The 25598-nt window shown below is 31.6% G+C and overlaps 3 protein-coding genes across 3 annotated transcripts; all 3 read right to left on the bottom strand.

Annotated features, from left to right (window-relative positions):
- Window positions 1-1174: 1174 nt before the first annotated feature.
- LOC107415992 (PH, RCC1 and FYVE domains-containing protein 1) lies at window positions 1175-8384 on the bottom strand. Its single transcript, XM_016024442.4, has 9 exons — window positions 7903-8384; window positions 6777-6863; window positions 6403-6492; window positions 6230-6316; window positions 5907-6101; window positions 3364-5454; window positions 2807-2953; window positions 1762-2177; window positions 1175-1559 (listed from the first exon to the last, which is right to left on the bottom strand). Exons 1-9 carry the CDS (start codon window positions 7954-7956, stop codon window positions 1454-1456), a joined length of 3273 nt encoding a protein of 1090 aa, XP_015879928.3. The 5' UTR covers window positions 7957-8384; the 3' UTR covers window positions 1175-1453.
- A 10208-nt stretch (window positions 8385-18592) lies between these two features.
- On the bottom strand, window positions 18593-20281 carry LOC107415982 (glutathione S-transferase U19). Its single transcript, XM_016024432.4, has 2 exons — window positions 19534-20281; window positions 18593-19077 (listed from the first exon to the last, which is right to left on the bottom strand). Exons 1-2 carry the CDS (start codon window positions 19852-19854, stop codon window positions 18733-18735), a joined length of 666 nt encoding a protein of 221 aa, XP_015879918.2. The 5' UTR covers window positions 19855-20281; the 3' UTR covers window positions 18593-18732.
- Window positions 20282-20900: 619 nt separating this feature from the next.
- LOC107415994 (flavonol synthase/flavanone 3-hydroxylase) lies at window positions 20901-24717 on the bottom strand. The gene is made up of 3 exons (XM_016024444.4): window positions 24210-24717; window positions 23605-23932; window positions 20901-21509 (listed from the first exon to the last, which is right to left on the bottom strand). The coding sequence occupies exons 1-3, from the start codon at window positions 24674-24676 to the stop codon at window positions 21297-21299; spliced, it is 1008 nt and encodes a 335-aa protein (XP_015879930.2). The 5' UTR covers window positions 24677-24717; the 3' UTR covers window positions 20901-21296.
- Window positions 24718-25598: the final 881 nt, after the last annotated feature.

The following is a 25598-nucleotide window of genomic DNA, read 5'->3' as shown; positions in this document are numbered from 1 at the left end:
ACATGATGTTATGCTTTTAAAGTGATACCCCTTTAAAAAATAAACTAAAAAAAAATCAAATTCTGATAATTATAAAGTACACTAATGATGGTTTCTTTTATTTATCCCTTTTAATTTTTTTTAATGATGATAAATGACATTGTAACATGTTTTAAGACTTTGTATATGCATATATTTATACATGATGTACATAAATGATATAACCAATTAGATAATTTTAAAGAATTAATGAAAATAATAATTAATTTTCTAATTTAATATAGATTAATTTTCTTAATATATAATAATATTACATAATAATATAATACAGAGTGTGGGGTGTCCATTCATTAGCTTTTTCTTTGGTCCCTTGTCTTTTTATAAGCGGTTTGAAAGGCCAACTACCAACCGAAAAACATTCACAGGCGATCAAAAACGTGAAAAAGACTATCGGTCCACAAAGGGCGGTCCCACATGTGGGGCCAGCTTTTCCCATGTGAACTAAAGATTCCACGTGGCGCTGCAGGATCACTTGTAAGTTTTCTCATCCTTTTCCCACCACCATCCATCTTCTCTCTCTCTTTGTCACACTTTTCCTTTTCATCAATCCATGTTTTTGTGCTTTTCCCCTTTATGGGTTTATACTGCTTTCTCATTATCATTATTTATTATTATAATAATATTATTATATATTATATATTAATGTTTAGTTCTTTTTTATTTTATTTTATTTTTTTTAAAAAAAAAGAAGCAAAATTATGTATTAAAAAAAATATTTAAATTAGATATTGTCCATGGATTTTATGTTGTACCTCAAAGGCAAGCAAAGTACGTTTTAGAGAGACCATTCAAAAAAGAGAGCATAAAAAGAATCTCTCTTAGCATTATTTTATTTTATGTACTTTGTTGGCCCATTTTAATTATTCAAGAAAACGTTGCCCAAAGGAAAGCAACAAAATAATATATACCCTATTCAAACAAGGACATAAAAAATAAAAATAAAAATAAAACCAATTTTAATTGCAATATAACAAAAAAAAAAAAAGAAAAAGAAAAAGAAAATCAATGAAACTAATTGTTAATTTGTTACTATTATATATGGAAGATCATTTAATTGATGTTAAAATATGTAGCAAAATTAGTCAAAAGATCATATGGCTGGAAACTATTATTGTCATAGGATGAAAAATATGATTAGATTAATCAGTAACACCATTTAGTTGCATCGATATTTGTTTATTGCTCTTTCAATTACTGTACACTTGGATTACATTATAAGATGCATAATTCATATGAACAGAAACATATGCTTACCCCTCAACAGTTATATCCTCTCCCTGCAACAATTTTCTCACAAAATCTATTATCCACTAGCTACGTGTTCAGGTGGACACAAGCCCTTAAAAAATACCCCAAAAAAAAAAAAAAAAAGAAGAAGACTTAAGGGCAAGTAAAAATTTGCCCTTAAAAAGGGCTATGGTGTAGAGTTTTCATATGCTTCTATATCATACTTCTGGTACATTAGAACTTGATTCTCTTCCCACCATCGCTGAGCTTCCTTCTCGCTGAATTTTTTCCGGCTGCCAAACAAATGAACAAGTAAACAAATTCATCCCCAAATAATGACAGCGCAGCTAGTTTTTGTTTCATATTAAAAAAATAATGAACAACTTTGATGAATAGTAAATAGAAAATCAAACATAAAACCATAACAAAATTAGAGTGGAATTGCAATATTCTAATGCTAATGAAGTGAATCAAATTCAACAGAAGACAATTTACCTAAATCTCACTCTCTTGAGAGCCTTCTGACCATTTGACAATTTAGTGAAAGTGATATATACACCAGGTTCATATTGTTCTACCCATTCGAACTTCGATGACTTGGTTTCTTTCTCTTGGGATTCTGTTCTTGAAACATTGGAATCCTGCTCTGATTTGCCACTGTCATGGCATGCATCTCTCCCATACAAGAATTTGAGCGTGCTAGAGAACATAACAGGAGAATTCGATACACCAACTACTTTTTTGTCATTCAGCATTTTAACTTCAGGAGACAAATCTTTAGCAACTAATCTGCGCCGTACACTTGCCAAAGCAGGAGTATCAACATGCACAGGTGCGGCTTGAGGAACATTTGTATTGACACCATCTCGGGCTTCTCTTCCAGCCGAGACATTTTCTGACATTTTGTGAAGCTGCAGAAGTAAAATGTGTACTGTTAGTCATATGCTTACTGATTTCGTAAGTGAATTCATTCTGCTTTAGCTGAAAGATCAAGAGGATCTCAGACATGTCATATCTTGAAGTGAATAGAAAAGCAGCATTTTGATAACCTCTTTTGAAAATTCAGCTATTCCTAGAATCATATATAGTGGAAATCAAATCTAGCTATTCGATTTTCCAGGGATGACAAATCTATCATAAACATGTGGAATTTTTACCATTACAATATTGCAGCTACTGTTTAGCTTCTTGTTCAATGATTAGAAGGCTTCCAGACAGGAGATTGTAAAAAGACTGCTATCCAACAAATTGATGATAAAATAATCAGGTGGTAGTCAAACAAAAACATAAATCGAACCCTACTCTCAATTTAACGAATAACATTTCGATATATGTCCAACTTCTGAAGTTTATATTTAGAGCCATTAATCAAACGGGAGCAGCAACATCTTCACAGATCTTGTATTTGGTTAAATACAAAAGATAACTAGATGTGAATATTTAACATGTGTAAATTCCAATATTATATCTCAGAGATGTGTAAGAGAAACTAAGCAACGATCAAACCAAAAAGTGACAAGAGATGGAACAAAAAAGGTACCCTTAATGCCAATGCTTTAATAACTTCCTTCGCTGCCTTACATTTAGCAGCTTCCTCCCTTGCAATAGCCCACGTATCCTCAATTTTTTGTTGACATTCTTGTATCTTCTGGCTTTCAATCTGACATTTCCTATCAAGGCTTGCTGCCTTTTAAGAGTAAAAGGACATTAATATACAAACACATCACCATTTACATAACAAACAAAAGATCATAAACAGAAAATATGAACAGAAAGATCTTAGAAGAATGCATAAACACAGATAATGGCAGCTGAGCAAAGAAACCAATCAGATCAATACAAGCTCAAGACCTCATGAAACTATCAAAGCCAGAACATGCGACAGATTCCAAGTGTCATAGTACAAAAACTTGGTACTCTAACTCATCTCGGCACAGCTAATAAAAAAATTTAAAGCTTCATATAGTAACTTCAGTTTTATAATATGCACTACAATCAATCATACCATGCAAAGCTCAACCCAAAATTGTGGAAGTGCTATAAACAAAATCACTAATAATAAATTTAAAATCTTGGAATGGGAAAAGATGGAATTACCTCAGCTCTCAGCCTCTGAACTTCTTGAATGAGCATCTCATCTGATGATGGCATGCTTTTCTCTGCATCAGCAGCAATGGATAAATTGGAATCTGAATGTGATGGGGCGACAGAAGATAATTTACATCTGGATTGATGCCCATGAGCTACAGAATCTGCTTTACAATGTACTTTAAATAAAGCAGGGCACTGAACTTGCCCCCATCGTGGTAATCCACTCAACAGAGGAACAGAACCGAGATTTTGCTGGGTTTCCACTTGTTCTTTCATAGTCGTCTTTCCATTTAACTGGCTTTCCTTATTAGAAGACTGTTTCACCGAAAATATTTGACCATATTTAGGAGTTATGGCTCCCTTACTTTCTTTCTCTTCTGGTAGTACCTTCTGTTCTGTCAGTTGCTTCATATCATGACCTTCTAAATTCACTAGCCCACCTAAGTGTGCTTTTTCTTGCAGATTATTGAAGCATGGATCGCAGACTCGGAAAGACTTGCTTTGGCTAGGTGCCAGAGATGCTCTTGCAGCCTTCTTACTACTACATGCATGGCAGAATAGAAGACCGCAATTATAACAGTTGTGCTTCTTCCTTGTAAACCCAAAAGGAAGCTTACATCCACTACAAGTGGATTGATCAGAAACAGAAATTGATTTGTGTAAGCAGATCGCAGCTGTGGAATTTGACCCGCAAATAATGCTTTCTACCTGCCTGTCTCTTAGGGCCTCCACAAGGGTTGGAGAGTTTCGATCTTCAGTATCACCTAATCCTAACTGTCCATTTGCACCCTTCCCCCAAGAATAAACACCGCCACTAGCTGTCAAAACAGCAACATGATATGAGCCTGATGCTATTTCCTTAACAAACTCTTCTTTGAGTTTTCCTTCTACTAATGTGATTGATTTATCCTTGGCCTGTCGATTCCCTAACTGCCCATGTACTACACTTCCCATTGTGTAAACTGTACCTTGTTTGGTTAATCCAACAGTCAACATTCTTCCACAACAAACTTGAATGAAATCATGCTCCACAAGTTGTGCAACGCAAGTTGGTAGAAGCTTTTTATCATGATCGGTATGTCCAAGCCTTCCTTTATCTCCATCACCCCATGTAAATAATTTTCCACCAACTGCATTGTATTTGAAACAATCAACCATGATTTCAACAATGGCAGCTGTGTGCCATGACCCACAGGCAACAGATTTTACCCGCAAACCCTTGAGTGATTCGACTTCTTTCAGGTGAGACACACTTTGCAAATTCCCATGCCCCAAAACCCCAAAAGTTCCATCTCCATACGTAAATAACTGCCCCGAAGTGGACACCATTGCTATATGCCATTCCCCACAAGCAACATTTGATATAATTACACCATCCAAAGGACCCGAAAGTTTACATGGTAACCATTGACTCCTATTCTGTTCTGCACCCATTAAAGTAGCACCAGAAGAAGTGCCACCCCATGTGTATAGCTCACCAGAATATGTCAGAGCACATGTTTGGTATTCACTGCAGGCAACAGATTTTACTTGGACCCCATGAAGGGAGTCAATCAGTTTAGGGCAGTTCATATTCATATTAATTTTGTGCCCGAGCTTTCCTCCATTTGCTTCACCCCAGCAAAAGACTTCTCCTTGTTTCGTAACTAAGGCAGCATGTTTCCCGCCTATAGATATATTCTGTATATCCAACATCATAGTGGATTCTAGTAATGTCGGCAACAAAGCATCCACATGTACCCCATTGTGGTTAACAGATATATTGCCTGCAATCTCTACACTCTCTTCTATTCGTTCACCCCAGATCATGACGTCCTTCAAAATATCTCTCTTTTCAATTTGTGGAGATCCAAAAGTAGGAGCAGTCAACCTATGAGGCATATTCTTTTTGTATTCTTCATCAACATATGATGGTACCCTCTTCTTGAGGTGATCTGGTTCGATATATGGTGAATTTGGTATTGACATATCCATTACATTCCGCATAGCCGATAGCGCTGACTCTGATGAATAAAAGCTATTACAGGAATATGATAAGCCATCAGAAAGGCACCTCTCTGATAGTGACAGGGTAGGACTCCCACACAGGCTACGGACCTTTACCAAAAAAACATTAAAAAAAAAAAAAAAAAAGAACAGATTCAAATTCCAGTTCATTGTCATTCAGTCTAACACATTCCTTAACAAAATATAAAAGTTAAGAACAACAATTTTTCACAATGGTAAAAGATGAGATGATTAGAAAGACTGTCATGGGAACATGAAAAGTAGGCCTTACATATGAGTAAGTCCATCCAATAATAGGGCAGAAAAGTAGGTCTTAATCATGCAGAACAATAAGTTAACAGATACGGCCCTAATACTATGTTAAGTTACCATTTAACAAAAATGTTTAAGTTTTTGGAACTATTATATATAAAGCAAAAACAAACACAATCATGTGACAGTCTTAACAACTCTATACAATTATGTTTTGAATCACCGTGAAATTACAGAAGGCATAACAAACAGAATATTGGGATGCCCTCAGAAAAGTAAGTCTGTAAAACCTGAGAAAATTCACTGCCATCCTCCAAAAGTCCGAGGTTACACTTTCTCCGAATGACACCAGCTGGACTATTGACACAACTCTGTACCCCTCTGCAACCCCTCCAACTGTTAAATGGTCTAGGATGGTGACACCTAGATATTACAACTCTCAATCCTAGTATCCAAGAATCAGCTTGCACTCTGTCCTTGCATATCTATGTAAAATTTAAAGAAAAAGCAATTAATGAAGCTAATGATATTATCTCGTTAAGCCCAATAAATCAAGAAACAACCAACAAAAGCAAATTGCAAAGTCAACTATGACCATTCATTATGTGATTACCAGATCAAGTGAGCGTTCTCCATTTGCATATACAAGTGAAAATGACTGAGACTCTTTTTCAGGTTGCAGTTGCCGCTGGAAACTAACCTGCGACAAGAAAGCATCATTTTCCAAACACCATTTTTACAATCACGGTTTAAACATCACAAGTTGACTTAGTCCTCATTGCATACAGTCTTTTGCCCGGGAATAATCTTTGTGACAGAGCTTAGTCTCAACTGTCTTTCATTCTGTCCCGAATACCAAATCAAAAACTTCTCATCCTGAAATGAAGAAACAAAGTAAAGTTAGATATGATTTTGTTTTTAACTTGACTTGCAGGGGACAGGCCAAGTGGTTAATAATCTAAATATGCATCCAAGAATGTTAGGCCTTCAAAACGAACGGAAACCAACCAACAGGTGAGACACAAAATCTTGATTACTGATCAGCATCTTATCAAGATTATGCAGACTTCAAATTTGCATTTGCATGTTGACTATAAAAAGACATACTACCACATGAAATTCTCTAATAACTATCAAAGAATTTTGTCATATATGCCTACCGCTGAAAGTCTGAAAGGGCAGAATTTGGGCTTCCCACTCTGCCGACATTTCAAAAGATATGCACCCTTTTTTACAGAGATAATCGCCTGCACAAGCCCCACAAGCAATTTTTAGGGGATAAAAAGTTGGAAATCCTCCACAATTTGAAATGTTAGTAGTAATTATTTGTTCCATCGGCAGCATCAATCTACAAGACACAAAAAATACTCCAAATCATATAATTCTTAGGAAATCCCATGACCTAGATTCCATGAAGAACATATTCATATTATTCGTCACTGGGTTAAAGGTTTAACTTTTCATCCCTCCAAGTTATAATGTCAAAATGTTTGAACTTTGAAAGACAAAAAAGAATGTTGAGCACAAATTAACAGTTTAGCCATTGTCTCAATAGCTGATATAGTGAAACCTCCATTACCAAATACATTAAACCTTTCAAGAGATTTTAATAGAATTTTTTTTTAACTGTATGATCCAAAATCACAGCTGATTTCCTTGTGACAGAATTCATTCCTCGAGAGATTAGATATAGCATTTGATCTGTAATAAACCTTGGCTATCTTACATAATATAGAAACAGAGAGACTAGAACTTAAGGCAATGAAATTTTTTATTTCAATTACAACATAATCTCTTGCAAATTAGTCAAGATACCAATAATTACACAGAAACAGTGACAATTAACAGAGAAATCCCCAAAAAATATACTAAAGAAAACATGATAGACTGTAAACAATGCTAAGTTCATATACACAAAAGTAAAAGCCAAGAGTGTTCATCTTAAAACAGAATCCCAGTAATAATACGAAAAAGTCAGAAAATAGACATCCTTGATGATTGAAGAATTGGGAGGGAAAAAAAAAAAAAAAGGTTTAAAAAACTAATTTACACGTTATAATTACATTAACAAGGACAACAAACACACTCCAGCCAAATTTCAACCAAAAAGAAAAAGTGAAAAGGAACTGTAATCATTAAACAACAATTTAAAATTGTATGAAACAGAGAAAATAACATACTCAAAACTGTACCTATTAAACCAGAAGAAAAAACAAAAAAAGAAAAAAAGAAGGAAAACAGAGTACAAACTAGAAATAGAACAAGAAAAAAAAAAAAAAAAGAGACCTGTTGAACAGCTCTGTCAAAGGGAAGAGTTGCTGAGGATTCTTCATCAGCCATTGGGTTTTGATGGGGCAAAAAAAAATGCAAATGAGAATTTGGAAAGAGAGTGACAGACAAAGAAAGCAAGTGATATAGAAAGACCCCTTTGGTTCCCCCTACAAAGGGAACCTTAACTGCAGAATCAGGACGTGTAAGAACTAATAATGCAGCACATAATTCTCCTTCTTCTGCTTTGCTCAGACCAGTTTTACAAGAATATAAAAATATATAATTACAAAAACAGAAGAAAAACTTAGGAGAGGGAGAGAAAGATGGAGAGAAAAAAGAAAAAAAAGAGAGAGAGAGAGAATTTTTCTTTTCCGTTTTTGGGTTTTCTTTCCTTGTTTATATTTTACAGCACATAAGTTCTTAGAGTGAATCAGTTTCTTCTTCCATTACTGTTTCTCAAACTTCGAAAGTTGTGCAGAGACAGAAAAGAGAGAGAAAAACAAAGATAGAGTTTTAATACAAGAAGTAAAACTATAATACCCATATATGCACGTGTACTCCATATCACATGCTTCATTTTTTTATTAATTTTTTTTTTTTTTGTTTTCCATTTCTTTCTTTTTTTTTGGTTATCTATTATTATTGTCACATGCTGTTTTGTCTTTTTCTCTGTAAAATTTTTCATATGCTTTTTTTAGTCTTAACATTTCTTTTTTAAAAAAAAAAAATTAATGGGTTTTGATTTGATAGAAAATTATTATATGTACTGTTCTTGTTCCCTTTTGAAGACAAATTTTGGTATGGGTAAATTGCATGGGATTGAGTTTTCATATGAAAAACTTTATTATCTATATTGTATAAGGCTATAGGTATTAGGATTTACCAAAAAACAAAAAACAAAAAAGCTAGCTATTAGGTGTAGTGGTAGTCATTCTTCTATAAATGGACATGGCAATTAAAGCTTAGAGAAAAATGCATAATTACAGGAGCCTCTCGTGATCAATGAATGCATATAGAATGCTAGGAAACTTTGACACTGAAATTTGGTGGATATAAACCATGTTCTCCAATAGAAATGAACATCATTTCGAATGGACAATTTCTACAAGTTTTGTACTTGTGACTACCATTTTTGTCTGAGCAATCAAAGCCACCTAATATTATTTATTTGCATTGAATGTTTGACTTTGTGTGAAAATTATTATCTTCTTGTAAGAAAATATTTATTAGAAACAATAAGTATATATATAATATAATTAATGTGATTACCAAAATGAAGGAGTTTTTAATTGGAATTCCCATTTTTATCATGTTTGAATCTTGTTTTTCTCTTTCAAATTCAATAATATTTTTTTCCTTGAGAAAATAAGGAAAAGAGTGGGAAAATGGATACATTAGAAACTTAAACAATGATCCTCTTCATTTATAAAGAAACAGAGAATCGAAATTTGGGTTAACCAAATTTGGTTAACCAAATTGTGACATATCAATAAAATCAGATTTAATTGCTTAATCTGTGATATGTCATTATTATTAAAGAGAAAACATTTTTATTAGTCATTAATTAGTGGTGATTACCTATTATAATTTGAAATAAAAATAATCAATCCAAAATCAAATTGCTAATCGATGTTGCTTTCAAAGAAATAAATGATAAATGTTAATAAAAAGTAAAAACTTTTTAATTTTGTAAGTTGTACCATTTTTCTCAGATAATAAGAACATACATTCATATATTTATATATGAAAGCATAACATATTCCATATACTTTAGAAATATTGAAATCTTAATGGTAAAATTTTGCATCTTTTGCTTTTAAATTAGGATGGCTTTTTTTTTTGTCATCGTTTTTGCCTTACTTCTTTTATTATTTAATTATTAATATTACTTAATCATAAAAACTATGAAGATACTATATAGTGTCTGTATATATATATATATATTATTTTGGCTATATTTTAGTTTCTTTTTCAACATAGGTAATCAACTACCTTTTTTGAATAGTCATTATTTGATTATTTTTGTTTAATTTTACACCATCAAAGGAAACCAACGCTAATTAATGGCTAATAAAATTGTTTCCTGTTAACAATGATGCCATTGGATTCGATTATTTTGTTGACATGTCAAAATTTTTGTTGATCCTAATTAAGATTCTCCATTTCTGAGGAAATAAAGAGGATTCTTCTCTTTTACAAACAAGGAGATCAGCATAATTTTTTTTTTTTTTTGGGTGAATATCAGCATAATTTGTTAAGTATTCGTAAATATCATTTGAAGTATTTCCATTCACAACAATGCGGGTAAAGCAATATTTTTGTACACTTTGCAAATAGAAAAAAATAAAAAATAAAAGAAGTGTTGAAAAGGGAAAAGAGAAAGAGAAATCTATTATACCGAAATATTTCCTAGCTTTCTATGGAAAATGTACTTACTTAGATGCGAAAATAATTTACTTTTTTTTCTTAGGTGACAAAAGTGATATTTTCTCTTTCTTCTTAGGTGCCAAAACAACACATTCCCCATGAACTTATAGTCTTATTATATGTGTGTATATATATATATATATATACGTATATTTCATATTGGGTTCCTGATTAAAAAATGAAAGAAAACTCACAAACAACAATAATATAATAATCATGCACGCTTAGTTTTGTATGCTTAGTTTTTGCAGAAAATTTATAGATTCCTAAAGAAAGTAGTTGAAATTTTGGCAAGAATAAGAACTAGGAAATTGAAAAGCATAATTTCAACAAGAATAAGAACTAGGAAATTGAAAAGCATATGCACGAATCATAGTTTTGATTGGGAATATTGGACTGGTGTCCTTAGCAAATCACTGCAGACTCGAGGAGACCTCTATAGTCTACATTATCATTCAAAAGTAGTTGGAGAGAAGCTGTACATACACCAATATTCTTTGTCTTCAAGTGAAAATTTCCATGGTCAAAAGGATAGAGACAGGGAATAGTAAAGTGATAAAGGGTACAAAACCATATATTGAGAAACATATAATATGTTACGGTATATGATATTTGAATATGCATTGAACTTTATCAAACAGTTTATATTCAACGTATAATATTCATGATATATATTTATTATCACGCTTATCTTAGTACAAGTTTTTTTTTTATGTCTTTTTAGCCAAAAAAAAAAAAAAAGAAGTTATTTTTGATGTCTAATTGATAATGCATATATTATATATTAGCAATTTCAATTGTTTCTAGGGTTAAGTTGACAAAAAGTCAAGCCTGAGCTCTGCAGTTTGCCGTCCATGTAGGACCCTCTTTGACAGTTCCACCTGACCTTTCAAGTTCTTTTTCCTGCTCTCCTTTAACTTTGAATTTAACTTTTTTCTTTGATTTCAAATATTTTTCTCCTCACAAGCAGCTTAAATATTAGAATAGTAGATACAGGATCTGGATAGAATCCAATATCTAGAATTAGTTGCTTTCTAGCTTTTTTTTTTTTTTTTTTTGGCCTTTTGAATTAGAAAGTCTTTTTTGTGACTGTGCTTGATTTGAATCCAAATTGAATGGAGTTATATAGAAATGACTTTTGATATCCCAACTGTTGTTTTGGGGCTCCTCCCCAATTTTTTACCTCGTTGCAAATAGCTACTAAATAATTTTGAAATAGGGAAATAGAATATATAAAAATACTTCCATGCTAAATTTAAATTTTGCTATTTCTATCCAGTTTTTTTATTTAATTGTTTATTTATTTATTTATTTATATAAACTACTCAACTCCACCCTTCCAGGTATACAAATAGAATATATGGAGATTCCATAAAAATATTATATTATTATATCATGGTTAAGATTAAATAAAAATTTTAACATAAAGATTCATATAAAATCTTCTATTTTTAATATTTAAAATTATATTTATTTTTATTAAATAAAATTTTAATATATTATTAAATTTATATTTAATTATTTTTAAAATTTTAAATTTTAACCATGATGTGATCAAATGTTTTCAAAGGAAGATTTTAATTTAATAAAATAAAATAGATTTTATTTGAAATTGACAATGTTATGTCAATTAGTTTAACATAAGAAATAAATCAACGGAGAAAACAAAAAACAAGAATCAAAGTTTGAATAAAACATTTATTCACTCTTTTTCTATCATAAAACTATTTTTTTAAATTCAATTACTATGTCTATTTTTTTTTTTTGTTTTTGCAATATATCTTTTTTAAACTGAATAGAATATAAGATTTTTTTTTTTGTTTATTTATTTGGGAATTCAAATTCTGTATTTTTAACCCCAAAAAAAAAAAAAAAAATCAGTGGCCATAGAAACGCATAGAGACTAGGACCAAAAAAAAGAAAAAAAGAGGGAAGAAGGAAGCTGCCTTCGTGATTAAAATAAATATTCTGCATTCCCTAGCTCATCGTACACCACCAAGGCCATCAAAATTAAGAAAATTAATTCCTTCTGTACAAGCCCCTCTCTTTCCCTCTTAAAAGTCGACTTCTAACATTTTTACGTGCTTTCAATGTTGTCTTTATTCTTCACCAAAAACAAAAAAAAAAAAAAAAAAAAAAAATTAAAAATGTCTCGTTTTGATTGAATACCATGTAATACACGAGTACAAACGAGCTGACTCCTCCAATTTTGTATCTAGCAGTTTTAGCCGCACAGAAAGTAATTAAATATATGAATTGCATATTCTGCTTTATTGACTTTGTAATTAAAGAAGAAAAAAATAATAATAAAAACATGATGAACATGATTAAAACATTGGTAATGTTTTAATTAAGAATGGTAAACTGCTAGTGCTAGCTAGCAACCTCAATGGCCGTGTTTATATTTCTTAAATATTTACCATTGTGGGCTACTCAACTTAAATCTGAAATTCTCCATAGTGGCTATTCACCTATTTCTTTGGTAGCTAGAGGAGTTTTTGCAAATTTTACAATTCATTGGAATCGGGAAGTCAAAAATTAACCTGCATGCGCCCACCACATTATATTTTTCTATAGTTTCTTTTTAATGTACTTCTCAAATAAATAAATGCTTGTCTTATAAATTGATAGGTAGACATGGAACATATATTTATTTCTCCTATTTTATAATGGAAATCATAATAACGTAAATAATAAAATACAATTTCATAACACTGTTTTCAAAAGCTGGAATTTATGAAAAGTGAATTGGAAATGAATTATAGATTTAATATCTTTTTTATGTATAGACCAAAATGTGTGATGAAAGACGAAATCCATAAATGATTGGAGGATTGGTACCTCCTAAACAAGAAAATCCATGAAAAAGGTCCAACAGAAGAAAGGGACGGACTTGCTACTAACGCTGTACCATAATAAAACACTGTTTAACACCATTATTTCTAAAATTTCAAACTTTCAAAAATAGATCTGAAATAAGTTATATACTCTATCAGTAAATGCTATAAAATGATGCCATATCTCTGATAGATAAAAATTTAAAAAACTATATGGTAATTAAAGTAGTAATTCATACCATTTGCTAAAACGATGTTTTCCTAAAAACAGAGATCAATAAAAAGTATTTTAATATTTTTATTCAAACATTATTAAATAGACCTTTTTTTTTTTTTTTTTTTAATCTTTTAAACATGTTAGAGACATTTCAGAATCACTTTGGTGGCTTCTAAGATAAATGCATGTCATGTCTTACTGCGTTTGAACTTTTTCCAATATTTCTTATTTCCTTTGAATGTTATGACTAAGAAATTTTTGACCTCATGACATTTTCCCATAACAAAATAAAACTCTTATAACAAACAGCAATTATGCATATTTATGCTACATATCCATGAATGACAAATCAGAATTAAAAAATTTATAAGATGTACATTCGTTATGTAATAAATAACCAATAAGGTGGATATGTTGGTAAATGGTTGCGTACGTACTTGGAATCATGACCTTTGTGAATTGGAAGCCAACAACTCTCATTGATTTGCAAGATTATAGCTAGCTAGCTAGGATTACCTTGGCTTTTTTTGAAGAGTTGCACGATTAAAGATAATAATCAAATTTAATTTTTTTCAACATCGATATTATCAATCAGAACAGAACAAAGTTGTAGATGTGATAGCCAATTCTATTGTCCATCACGCTTGCTGCATGTTCTTATATATATGGCTTTTTTCTCGGATATCTTAATATGTGGCAGCGACTGTATACTACTAAATATAGACTTTATGTTATTATTAATACTTTTTATCTACACAAAATATATTTGTGTATAAAATGTGATAAGCACACACACATATATATATATATATATTTATTAATTCAATGATAATTATTTATTCTACAATATATTTTTAAGAAATTGAATAATGTAATCACATAATTTTAAATATTATTGGTAATGGTAAGCATACATGTCGTGCAGGTTATAATTTTTTAAAGTATAAACCACATTGTATCAGAGTAGAACTAATCTAGATGTCACAACTCTAAGGCAGGCCGGCCAAGTTGACACGGCAATTTGATGGATTTGCTAGTAGAAACATGTGGGGGCAAGCTAAAAAGGGAATGGCCAGGAACCTCAACGATTTTCGCCCCAACAATTCTTGGCCACACAGCACCATGCAGAACGATTTTCGCCTTTTGTTTATTTATTTATTTATTATTTATTGGTGACCAGAGAAATAATAAACAACATGCATAGCCTGGCAAACGATCGAGAGTAGAGGGATCCATCCAGTATCAAATCTCTTTGCTTTGTCATGAATTGGACTATGTGGGCGGTGGGCCTCTGCTTTTGTTTCTCATCGGCTTTGTTTGGTTTGATATACATATAGTTAGATCCACTTTTTAAAATTGATAGGTTTTTTTTCTTTTTTGGTGAAAATTTTAAAACTAATAGTTATTTAATATAGTATATGGTTTTGAGTGTAAAGACAGCCTAATTTAAGAGCTTAATATGATATAAATTAAGAAGATCCAACAGTTTTCTTTTTCTTTTTTTCTTTCTTTATTTATTTTTATTTTTTTAACAAGTATTTAAGGTTTCTAACTGTAGTAGCTTGATATGCATACTAGGGTCTACTTCTCATCTAAATGAACACACAAAAACAAAAAAAAAAAAGGGAGGATAGAAATATAGATGAATTATTTGTTGTCTCCCTGGTGTCCGAAGGGAGAGTGATGGATGCAAGACATGATGCTAAGTTCGTAGGTGACCATGAGAAAAAAAATACTTATCCTAATGACTTTGAGCGCATATAAAAGAACATGGACATTTGCTACTAGGTTACTCCTGTAGGGACTTTTTGATGGCTTTGTTTAGTTCGATATACATAGTTCTTGTTTTTAAAATTAATAGTTATTTAATATGGTATATGGTTTCGAGTGTAAAGCCAACCCTATTTATGAGCTTAATATGATATAAAGTAAGAAGATTCAATTTATGTCCTATATTATTTAAGCCAAAAGAAAAAAAATTATGTCCTATATTAATAGTTTTTTTTTTTTTAACAAGTATTTAAGTTTTCAACCATATTAGCTTAATATGCCTAGCTGGGTCGACTTCTTATCCAAGTAAAAAAAATGGAAGGATAGAAAATTTAGACGGATATGTTTGTTGTCTCCTCAGTGTCTGAAAGCCTCTCGAAGGAGAGTGATGGATACAAGACATAATGTGAAGATTGTAGGCTACCATGAGAAAACAGTAATTATCAAAAGGAAATTGGCCACCCCTCTATGTCGAGCCATTCTTAGGATAACATAGGGAGCAGGGGATCACCTATTTCTTCTCCTCTTTTGTCTCTCAATTTGGACTTTTCTCTTTCACTATTTGCCGTCCAAAACATTCCCATGATTCTTAGTTAATTTGTGCCTATCACACTTTTTATATCATTATTCACCGAACAATGGCAGTGTTTCTTAGCTAATTAATTATTAACTTTTCCTTTTCCTTCTCATTTCTGTTTTCTTTCTTGCTTAGCGATTCATGGACCTTGGGCTAATATTTAGACACAAAAATTCGACCTAAAAGTTACAGTTAACTAACATATTGATGAGAAAGCTTGAAATTGGGTGCTAGATCAGGATTTGGAGTGCTTTATTTTCAAACTAATTGGAAAACATAAATGCAAGAAATAAATCCAAATTTCAGAAAGCATTATTATTCTTGTAATATAAATATACACATACATGCATTTATATATATATGTATGAGTTCTATCTAATAATATCATGAGATATATCAAATCAATCCTTTAATTTTAATTTTAAAAAATAGATCCATACCATTTTAAAAAATTCAAACAAATCAATGGCTATAATAAGAGATTTAAATTGAATATTATTAGGTCGACCTTGCAAGATGTGTCCAGGTACCATTGAAATGATAAAGACATATTTGGAACAACATGACATGTTAAATCATGCATATATTCCTCATTATACATCCAGGGTGTGGAGCTAAGTATTTGGACCTGTAAATGTTGCATATAAGAAAGAATGATAGTCTAGTGAGCTTAGCCTCATCTCTGAATTATTAATTAGATTAGGGTTCATTACCAGTCCACTCTGACAACTACCATACATGCACTTTGATTGATTTCGTAATAATTTCTATTAAGTAAGCCTCACCAATTTGTCTAATACTCTTTACATTCTTCTGCTAAGAATATGATTCTTAAGAATGTACTAACCACCGCTACATGATATCGAAACAAATACACTGAGAAACAAAAGAGTTTGTTTTATCATTTATACTAATTATCTGAAAGCTGCTTTTTTGCTTTTGAAAAAAAAAAAAAAAAATCAATTATTGGAATTTTCGGTTTTGATTATAGACATCGATCTTTAGTATATGATCCAACAAAAGCAAAACTTCAGAAATTGTCATCTGCAATAAAATTTGACAAAAATTTGTTGTACTTTTTCAAGAGAAAAACTTCTTATCGGGCGAATCGAAGAGAATGTGTTGGAAATTTGGTATATATGTTACAAGGATATCATTATTGTCTTGTCTAATGTTAACAAATATCATCATTAATGTCATTGAATTAAAAAAAAAAAAATGAGGGCAAGGAAACCCAGTTTCCCCTTGTTGGAAATGCAATTAATGTTATGAAAGTCAAGTTATATTAATTATATGATGGAAAAATCCATTAATGCCTTTCATGTGAGAGATAGGTCCTTGTTCAAGTTAATATTGTACTAGTTGTCTTCTAATTAACCATTAGTAATCCACAGCATGCATATATTATTGCAGCAGGAATGCGAGGAATATCTTATGTTATACAAATCTAGCCGATTAAATTAATGGGCCATTAATTGAGGCAAAGAAGGTTAACTGGTTATTTCTTTATTTATTTGGGGAGCATGTTAATGGCCTGTGTTGTGTAGAAAGTGTGACATGGAAGCAAGGAACATCTTGGAACGTTGTGGGGCAATCTCACATCTCAAATGCCACCAAAGGTATGGGCATATTAGCAGTTAAAGGGGTTCATTCTGAATACATGCACTTAACTATATGCTTCATGACCACAAGCCTTTGGAAGATGGTACAAAACATTAGGTTTCCTAATTGACAAACGCTACGAGACACCCTTCAAACCTGCTAGCTTCACCCACAACCATATGCCTTGTACTTAATTGACAGCATGCGTACATATATTAGATGTACTTATATATAATTTTTCTCTTATTTATAATTTTTTTCTTACTACTGAACAAAGTTCTCTTGGTTGAGAGAATGACTATACTTATATTAATAAATTTTCATTTATTGAGAATTCTACTAATATAGCAATTACTAGATATTATCAGTTGCACAATTAAATAATTATAGTCTTAATTATTAATCAAAGTGTCGTTCATACGTTGCATATACCCCATAATATAGTTTCCCCTTTATATTAAAAGTATGTTTATGACAAATCTTGACTCTATTTACATTTACGTTTGATCCCATAGTCTTTTTTTTTTTCTTTTTTTTTTTTCTTTTTTTCTTGTTTTTTCGGGTGAAGTTTGATCCCATAGTCTTTATGTATACACTCAAACCCTTTATGCCAGTCATGGGGTAGGGTCCAGTATGAATTGGTCTGGTTCCCTAATTTATAAGGGCATCATTTCTTTCACTTTCCATGCTCCTCCACAATCAACTTAACGACAAAAACAAATCTATAAAGACCAATGAAAGGTTATACATAAGAAGATTGTTTGTGAATATATATATATATATATATAATATTATCGATTGATCGTCAATTCCCTTTTTCGCTTGATCCTAATACATTAATTAATCTGATTTTCGGTTAGTTCAATGTAAGTAATTAAATATACATAAGTATATGTTTAATTTCAACAAACCCTAAGAACTGCTGCATGGTTAATTTATCCTTATATTGAATCTCTTATGCATGATTCTCCCCATGGAATTAACAAATATTAATAATCAAACGAACAAATTGAAGGCAGGTGGAGAGGAAAACAAGAGAGAAACGACAATTCTCCTTTATATATACTATTATTGGAAAGTGTTTTCCATCCACAAAGTGACAGGAAAAGATCAAAGATGACAAAACAGAAAGTGAATACAAAATACACACCAAATTCAAATTATTCCATCAAACATTAATACTAATTAAAACCACCAAATTAGTTTTATCAAATTATGCATGGATATACCAAGTAATTGTGCTACTAGTTTAATTTACTGCACTAGTTTATTAGATTGTAGTTGATCCTACTTATTTTTTACATAAAGAAGTCTTCTGACGTGCATTTGGTATGTAAATTTAGCAACTAATTTGGTGGCTTTGATAGTAACACATTTTCTTTCTTTCTTTCTTGTGTCAAATGGCATGCATTTAACTATTCAATTCCTAGCTGCTTCCTCATCCCGACGATAAATTCATAGACCTTTTCTGGGTCTGGAAGAGCTTTGGCTACAGTCTCTCTTTGTTTGGTCCTCTTAATCCAAGCTGATAATTTAGGGACACGGTCCTCAACTTTAAAGCTCCCAATTTTTTCATAAGTAAGAAACCAGCTGGTTATGGGGATCAAAAGGATGTCAACGAACCCAAAGACATCGCCAGCAAAGAACTTTTTGTTTCCCAAAGCTTCCTCAAGCTGTTGCAAAATCTCTATGAAGTTCTTCTTGGCCACCTCTTGTTCATCTCCTTGACTCCTCCATATTTGGCTGCCCGCATCAAACACCTACCCAAATTTTGAGTAAATCACATAAAATGGAAGATAACAACTAGATGGGGGCGGATTTACATGGACCGAGGACAATATTGAGGGCGATTGCTCATTATTATTGTTATTGTAATATAAAAATATTTTAACAAATTTTCAATGTAACCATCTTAGTATTGTGTTACTTAATGAAGTTGATAATTATAATAGATGAGGATTTATATTTTTATATACATATATATGTTCAAGATTAATTAGTATATGAAACATAAACGTTTAGAATTTAAAAAATATTTATTTTTAACATTATATTAAATTATCATTTATTCTGAAAATTTAAACTATTTTAACAAGTAAATTTTGATTTTTTTTTTATGGATATATAACTAAGAAGATTAACATTTATCCCAAAAATAATAAATAAATAAATTAAAAAAAAAAAAAAAAAAAAAAAAAAAAAAAAAAAAAAAACACCTTTTTGTCAATGAAGTCAGCCCAGAACCTGGCTTGAGCTGCCTCATATGGTGAAGATGGAATAAGAGGAGGTGAAGGCCAAACGGCATCAATGTAAGTAACTATGTTGGTGGATTCAAGGATGGGCTTTCCGTTGTGTAAAAGAACGGGAACTTTTTGGTGAATTGGATTGGACCTCAGCAACAAGTCACTTTTCCCACCAAAGAGGTCCTCTTCACGACATTCAAAATTCACTCCTTTTTCATATAGGCTTATCTTGGCCCGAGCACAAAATGGACTGGCCCAGAAGTCCAAAAGAAGAGCTTCTCCCTTTGACGTCATCCTTTTCTTTTAGTATATTCTGATTTCTCTCTATATCTCTTCCTCAGCTTTTTTGCAAGTTTCCTAAGAAAAATTGGGAAAGAAAGGAGAGAAATTTATAGGGAAAATGTTGAACAGGAAATGAGAATTCCAATGTTTTTTGCTCCTATTCTTGGTTTAGCATTGGAAAAGAGGCTAAAATATATTGTTTGTTTTCGTTGTTTTCAAAGATTGTTAAAGAGTAGCTAGCCTAGTGGAGTGTGGAAACTTTGTTGAAACGAACTTATATCCAATAGAAAAATATTGTTGCATCGTGGTGTAGATACTGTTATTACAAATGGCCGGCCAGGCTTGAAAGCTTAGACAAAATGTCTCATTTTTGTTTTTGTTTTCTTTCTCTTCCATAGATCCAATGACTTGCATATAGACCCAACAAAGTGGAAGTGGATACATAATGGAGTTCAGAAACCAATGTCCATTGCTATTCTGTTTTCATAAAATTATACAAAATTGAAGAAAAATATGCTATTATATAATTCTTGAAAGGATTAACTAATTAATTTCTAATATACTTGGCCTCACTATCAAATGTAAAACCACGATAAAACAAACATTTGCTTATTAGTTGGTATGTAAAACTTTATTAAATGTAATTATAATTAGTAAAATTTATAAAGTCAACTCTTGTATTACTGAAGGGGAAGTGATTCATAATTCGGAACGAATGATTGATCAGTATATTGAAATTAGAGTTGTTCATATGTTAAGACTGATGTGATTTATAAATGTAAAGATAAACTACATGCCCACTTTTTAGTTGATTAGCTACCATTGACTCCATGGAAAATGATGTTCCCTACGTGACAGACCAAAAAATCATATGTCCAACTTAGCATATGTCCACCAAAAAAAATAAAAGGGTTTATGGAGAACGATTGGACTTGATCGATTACACATATTTCCAATGGGTCCCGCGTCATTAATTAGTTGGAATCCTAATTCTACTGTCATATGGAAATGGGCCAGCTTTTACATCAATGGGGTAATAATTATAAGATTTCAGAGCATGGGAATCAATCATTCTTTCCTTTTATTTTCTTAAGACTTATTACTTCACCAAAGATACATGTCATAAAATATCTGAAACATTAATTATGTTGGGGAGAGAGAGAGAGAGAGAGAGAGAGAGAGAGAGAGAGAGAGAGAGAGAGAGGAGAAGAACAATACAAAGAGGAAAAGATACATGTACTTAAAATTGAAAACCCAAGTTAAATTTCAAGCTTTTCCAAACCCCATTTAAGATACCAATTATAGGTGGATAAAAAGAAATTAATAATTAATCCAAGCACGTATATATATATATATATATTTATTGATAGAAAAATTTATAAGGGTAGGTAGGGAAATTTTAAAAATTTATGAAATCAAGGAAAAAGAAAAGGTTGAAATAGGTTTTTTTGGGATCATTGAGGAAGTTTGTTGAGTTTACAATAAGAGTAGTCCTTAAACTTCTTGGCCTTGTATTTGGGAGGGTTGTGTTGGTCAACCAACTGGGGAAGAGGTCCCACAACAAACTCTTCTGGAGGCTCCAAGAACACCGGCCATGACATCCTTGCCTTGTCCTTATCCACCGTCGTCCTGTGCATCACAGCCTTGTACTTCCCATTGCTTGCTATCTGCGAATTGCAAAATCCAAAGTTAACCCCCTTATTTTAAAACCCAAATCAATACTTTTTCTTCATTTTCATCCCCAAAATTGTCCATTTCTTGTTTGTACTAAACTTTTTCAAAAAATAGTGTCTAGATCAGTATTGTGGCAAAATCATTGTATCCTCTACAGTAATGATTCTATATTGAAACCAAATCACTTTGGTCATTATTTATTATTTATTTATTTTTTTTCCTTGTAGACAAATACTTAATTTAAGAATGACAATTTTAAATAAGAGCCTATTACACAAGAGACGGTGGAATTACCAGCGAACTGTCTCTACAATAAAGTTTTAAAATACAATGAGATTAATCCCATATTAATGAACATAAATTGGATCTGATTATTTTAAAATTGATGAAAATAAAGGATAGCTTGTATGACAAAATATGATATGAAAAATCAGATATTAATTTAAATTAAGTTACTAATAAATGAGATAAATAATACGTTAATGTCAAAAAAAAGAAAAACGATTGGCATTAAAAGTTTGGCCCACGAGAATCCAAGACCAAACTTAAGAACTTTGTATATCTCTGTTAGAGAGAAGAAAACGTAAGACAACCAAAAACCATAAACTTAAAATCTCCATATTCACCCAAAAAAAAGAAAAAAAAAAGAAAAAAGAAAAAAAAGATCAGATTATTTTAAAATTAATATAATAAAGGATAACTTAGATGAGAAAATATGATATGAAAAATCAGATCTTAATTTTTAAAGTTAATAATAAATTTAGAATGGTAAATGATCAAAAATAAAAAATAAAAAATAAATGCTAGAATTAATATGTTATTGTCACAGAAAGAAAAATGTATCGCATTAAATGTTTTGGCCTACTAGAACCCAAGACCAAACTTAAAAACTCCGTATGCCTCTGTTAGAGAAAAGATGAAAACGTAACACAACAAAAACCATAAAACTTAAAATCTCCATGCATTCGGATTCTGGATTCAAAATTTATTCTCGATGAAATTTTTTCTTTTCCCTTAAAGTCAAATTGTAATTAGAAATAATAATAACAAAAAATTGTAAATCTCCATAAATCTCTAGTATGCATCAAAATTTGAAATCTACCACATGTTATGATAGGACGATTCATTAGTATAGTTGTCGGACATATTGTATAATAATAATTTATTTATTTATTATATATGTAAATGGGATAAGTATAGGGCTGACTCAGAGGGAAAATTTTCTATCCTATTCCCACCCTGCCGCCATGGTTAACTAGGGACCTATTAGAAGTGAGGCACACCATAGAGCGGAGCGATCTGGAGCAAATTGTCATTCCCAGACCAATTTTAAAAATTATTAAAAAAAAAAAAAAAAAAACTTTGGACATCAAATTGTCGTACTTGTAATAAACATTAGACAAGATATTAAATAATACAATAAATGCGCCCAAAATAAATAAATATTACTAGCAGCAATATAATAATAACAATAAGTATTGTAATTAATAACGAAGATTTAATTTCTACATTTTTACTAAATATTTCACTGTATGAATTTTTGCTTCAACGTTTATTGGAGTTTAACCGTTGGATTATAAAGAATTTCGGTTGTTGCAAATATTAAATTGTGGCGTTTGCAAGAAACTAATTCATAAATGCTGCTATGCCACTGTTACAATCTAACTAGCATTAATTGATCTCTTTTACCCAAAAAGAAAAAAAATAATAATAATAATTGTTCACCGTTTCTTTTATTTTTTAGCTAAAAAAGTGATATCTACCTTTTTCTTGAAAAACAACATACAGTACCATGCATCTTTTTACCATACATGTCTCTTTCGAGTGAAAAAAAGAAATGCATGTCTCAGTTTAAAAGCGTTTATGGGACTTTTTATTTATTCATTTATTTATTTTGACGTTCTATTTTTAAAATCATGATCCAAGTTCTGATTCAAATTTATTATTATTATTATTATTATTTTAACTTTAGAGGTGAAAAAAAGATTTTACTTCTCACTGTACATATATATATATATTCATCAAATATGCAAGTGTTTATGGAAAATATATATTATCAATAAAAGTTAAAACAATAATAATAATTACCTCAATCTGGTCTCCAACGTGTATGATAAGGGCATTAGGAATGTACTTGGCATTAATCCAATGGTCATCTTTGAGAACTTGAAGTCCAGGAACCTCATTGGGGACAAGAATGGTGATGGCTGACAAATCAGTATGAGCCACCACACCCAATGCTAGATCTGGTCTTGGACATGGTGGATAGTAATTGATTTTCATCAAATAAGATATCTCCTCCCCTCCCATTGCCTCTTTCATTACATGCCCTTCCAACCCTAATCCTTTGGAAAAGTCACTGAAAAGCTTATCTGCCACCGCTCTCACATGCTTTGCATACTCTTCATTTACCTCCCTGCACCAAAGATCAATATAATACAATCAACAAATTTGTTACAGTAAGCGTGCATATGCCTAGCATAATGTAGGTTTGGATAATTAATTGGCACCTAAAAACTGTCGATTACATGTGACCCATATGAAAAAACAATTTTCAAGATATTTGATATCCGATTACATGTAATTAATAGGTTCCTATAGAGCCAAAACTGGCATACGTCTATATATTCGTATAGATAGATAGATATATGAAATGGTGAATCCAATAAGGCAAATCTATAGAATGGCTAAACCTGTAAGAAGGAGGATTCTCTGGCCAAAACTTGTAGTTGATGGAAGAAGGAGGCCAAATCCTATGGAAAAGATGATCAACCCAAGCTTTCTTCCCTTCACTATCCTTTTGAAGCTTGGTTCCGTAGCCTTCCATGGATTTAGAATCGGGTGGTTTGGCGTAGACTTCTTTCTCTTCCTGAGGGAGTTCAAAGAAGTCTTTTCCAACCTTCTGCAACTTGCCAATGAGCTCATCGGGAATACCATGGTTCACCACCTGGAATATCCCCCACTCTTTGCTCGCATTGGCAATGGAGCGCACGCGGTTCTCTTCATCAGGGTCGCTTAGATCAATGGTGGGGATTTCAGGGACTGGACCACAGAATGTGGTAATGGCAGGCTGTTCTTTCTCTGGTCTGATGAATTCTAAAGGGATTGAATTGGTGGTGAGGGATAGGGAAGCGATGGCTTGGACTCTCTCACACTCCATTGGAGATGAGCTTAAGTGGTTGACAGAGCTATTGGAGTTGAGATGAAGCATATTTATAGAAGGTGATGAAGAAGGAAGAAAGGAGAAGATGATGGGTTAGGGAAAAAAAAAAAAAAAAAAAAAAAGAACCTGTATGGAGAGAGAGAGAGAGAGAGAGAGAGAGAGAGAGAGTGACGTGGAATTATAAGGTTCACTTGTTAGAGCTACCAAACCACGCAAAGTACGTGGGTTGCATTTTAGTTATCAATTTTCATACAGAAAGACGAGACGATACGGGTGGCGTTGCGTGGCTGTTCCATTTCCATAAGCTATTTTAGTTTGCATCAATACATTTTGTTCTCTTATTGTTTTGGTTTTTTGGGGGGATTTGCATCAATTTGTACGCACTCTGCAACTACCACGGCAAAAAAGAAACTGGGGCGTAATATATGCACATAAATAGCCGTACATAACAACTTTTGGCCAAAGTTAGTTTTTGAGAAAAACTTGGTTTGGTAGCCAAAGAAATTAATTAATGGGCAAGAGTATCTACCTACTAAATATGGATTACATAGTAATCAACTATTTTAATTAGAGTATTGCTACCAACAACATGGAAACATGGAGTTCAACTGTCTTTATTTATCTGTCTCTGTCTGCATTTTCTATCGATCACTAATAGAATTTTAATTCATTTTTAAAAAATTAATTATTATTATTATTATTATTATTTTAGATTAACTGCAATTTTTATTATAGTATTTAATTTTTTCATTCAGCCATTTACATCATTGATTTTTTAAATTTATTATAACCAGGGATTTTTTAATTTTTGACCAATAAAGTTTAATAATTATTTCATATATCCGATATTTAATTGTATCAAATTTCGAATTAAAAAAAAATATTAAATTATAAAATTTTAAAGTCTACCTTTTTAGCT

This window comes from Ziziphus jujuba, chromosome 4 (genome assembly GCF_031755915.1).
Source record: "Ziziphus jujuba cultivar Dongzao chromosome 4, ASM3175591v1".
NCBI lineage: Eukaryota > Viridiplantae > Streptophyta > Magnoliopsida > Rosales > Rhamnaceae > Ziziphus > Ziziphus jujuba.
Note: the sequence above shows the minus strand (reverse complement) of the source record. Positions and strands in the feature narration are given on the sequence as shown.

What these genes read in the sequence shown, in the direction of transcription:
- LOC107415992 (XM_016024442.4), bottom strand. Translation starts at nt 7,956, where the DNA reads ATGGCTGATGAAGAATCCTCAGCAACTCTTCCCTTTGACAGAGCTGTT. An exon ending in TTGACAGAGCTGTTCAACAG is followed by an intron (nt 6,864 to 7,902) that starts GTCTCTTTTTTT and finishes GGGCTTGTGCAG; the next exon opens with GCGATTATCTCTGTAAAAAA. An exon ending in ATGGCAGTGAATTTTCTCAG is followed by an intron (nt 5,455 to 5,906) that starts GTTTTACAGACT and finishes TTTTTGGTAAAG; the next exon opens with GTCCGTAGCCTGTGTGGGAG.
- LOC107415982 (XM_016024432.4), bottom strand. Translation starts at nt 19,854, where the DNA reads ATGACGTCAAAGGGAGAAGCTCTTCTTTTGGACTTCTGGGCCAGTCCA. An exon ending in CTGACTTCATTGACAAAAAG is followed by an intron (nt 19,078 to 19,533) that starts GTGTTTTTTTTT and finishes AAATTTGGGTAG; the next exon opens with GTGTTTGATGCGGGCAGCCA.
- LOC107415994 (XM_016024444.4), bottom strand. Translation starts at nt 24,676, where the DNA reads ATGGAGTGTGAGAGAGTCCAAGCCATCGCTTCCCTATCCCTCACCACC. An exon ending in GAGAATCCTCCTTCTTACAG is followed by an intron (nt 23,933 to 24,209) that starts GTTTAGCCATTC and finishes TCTTTGGTGCAG; the next exon opens with GGAGGTAAATGAAGAGTATG. An exon ending in ACGTTGGAGACCAGATTGAG is followed by an intron (nt 21,510 to 23,604) that starts GTAATTATTATT and finishes TGCAATTCGCAG; the next exon opens with ATAGCAAGCAATGGGAAGTA.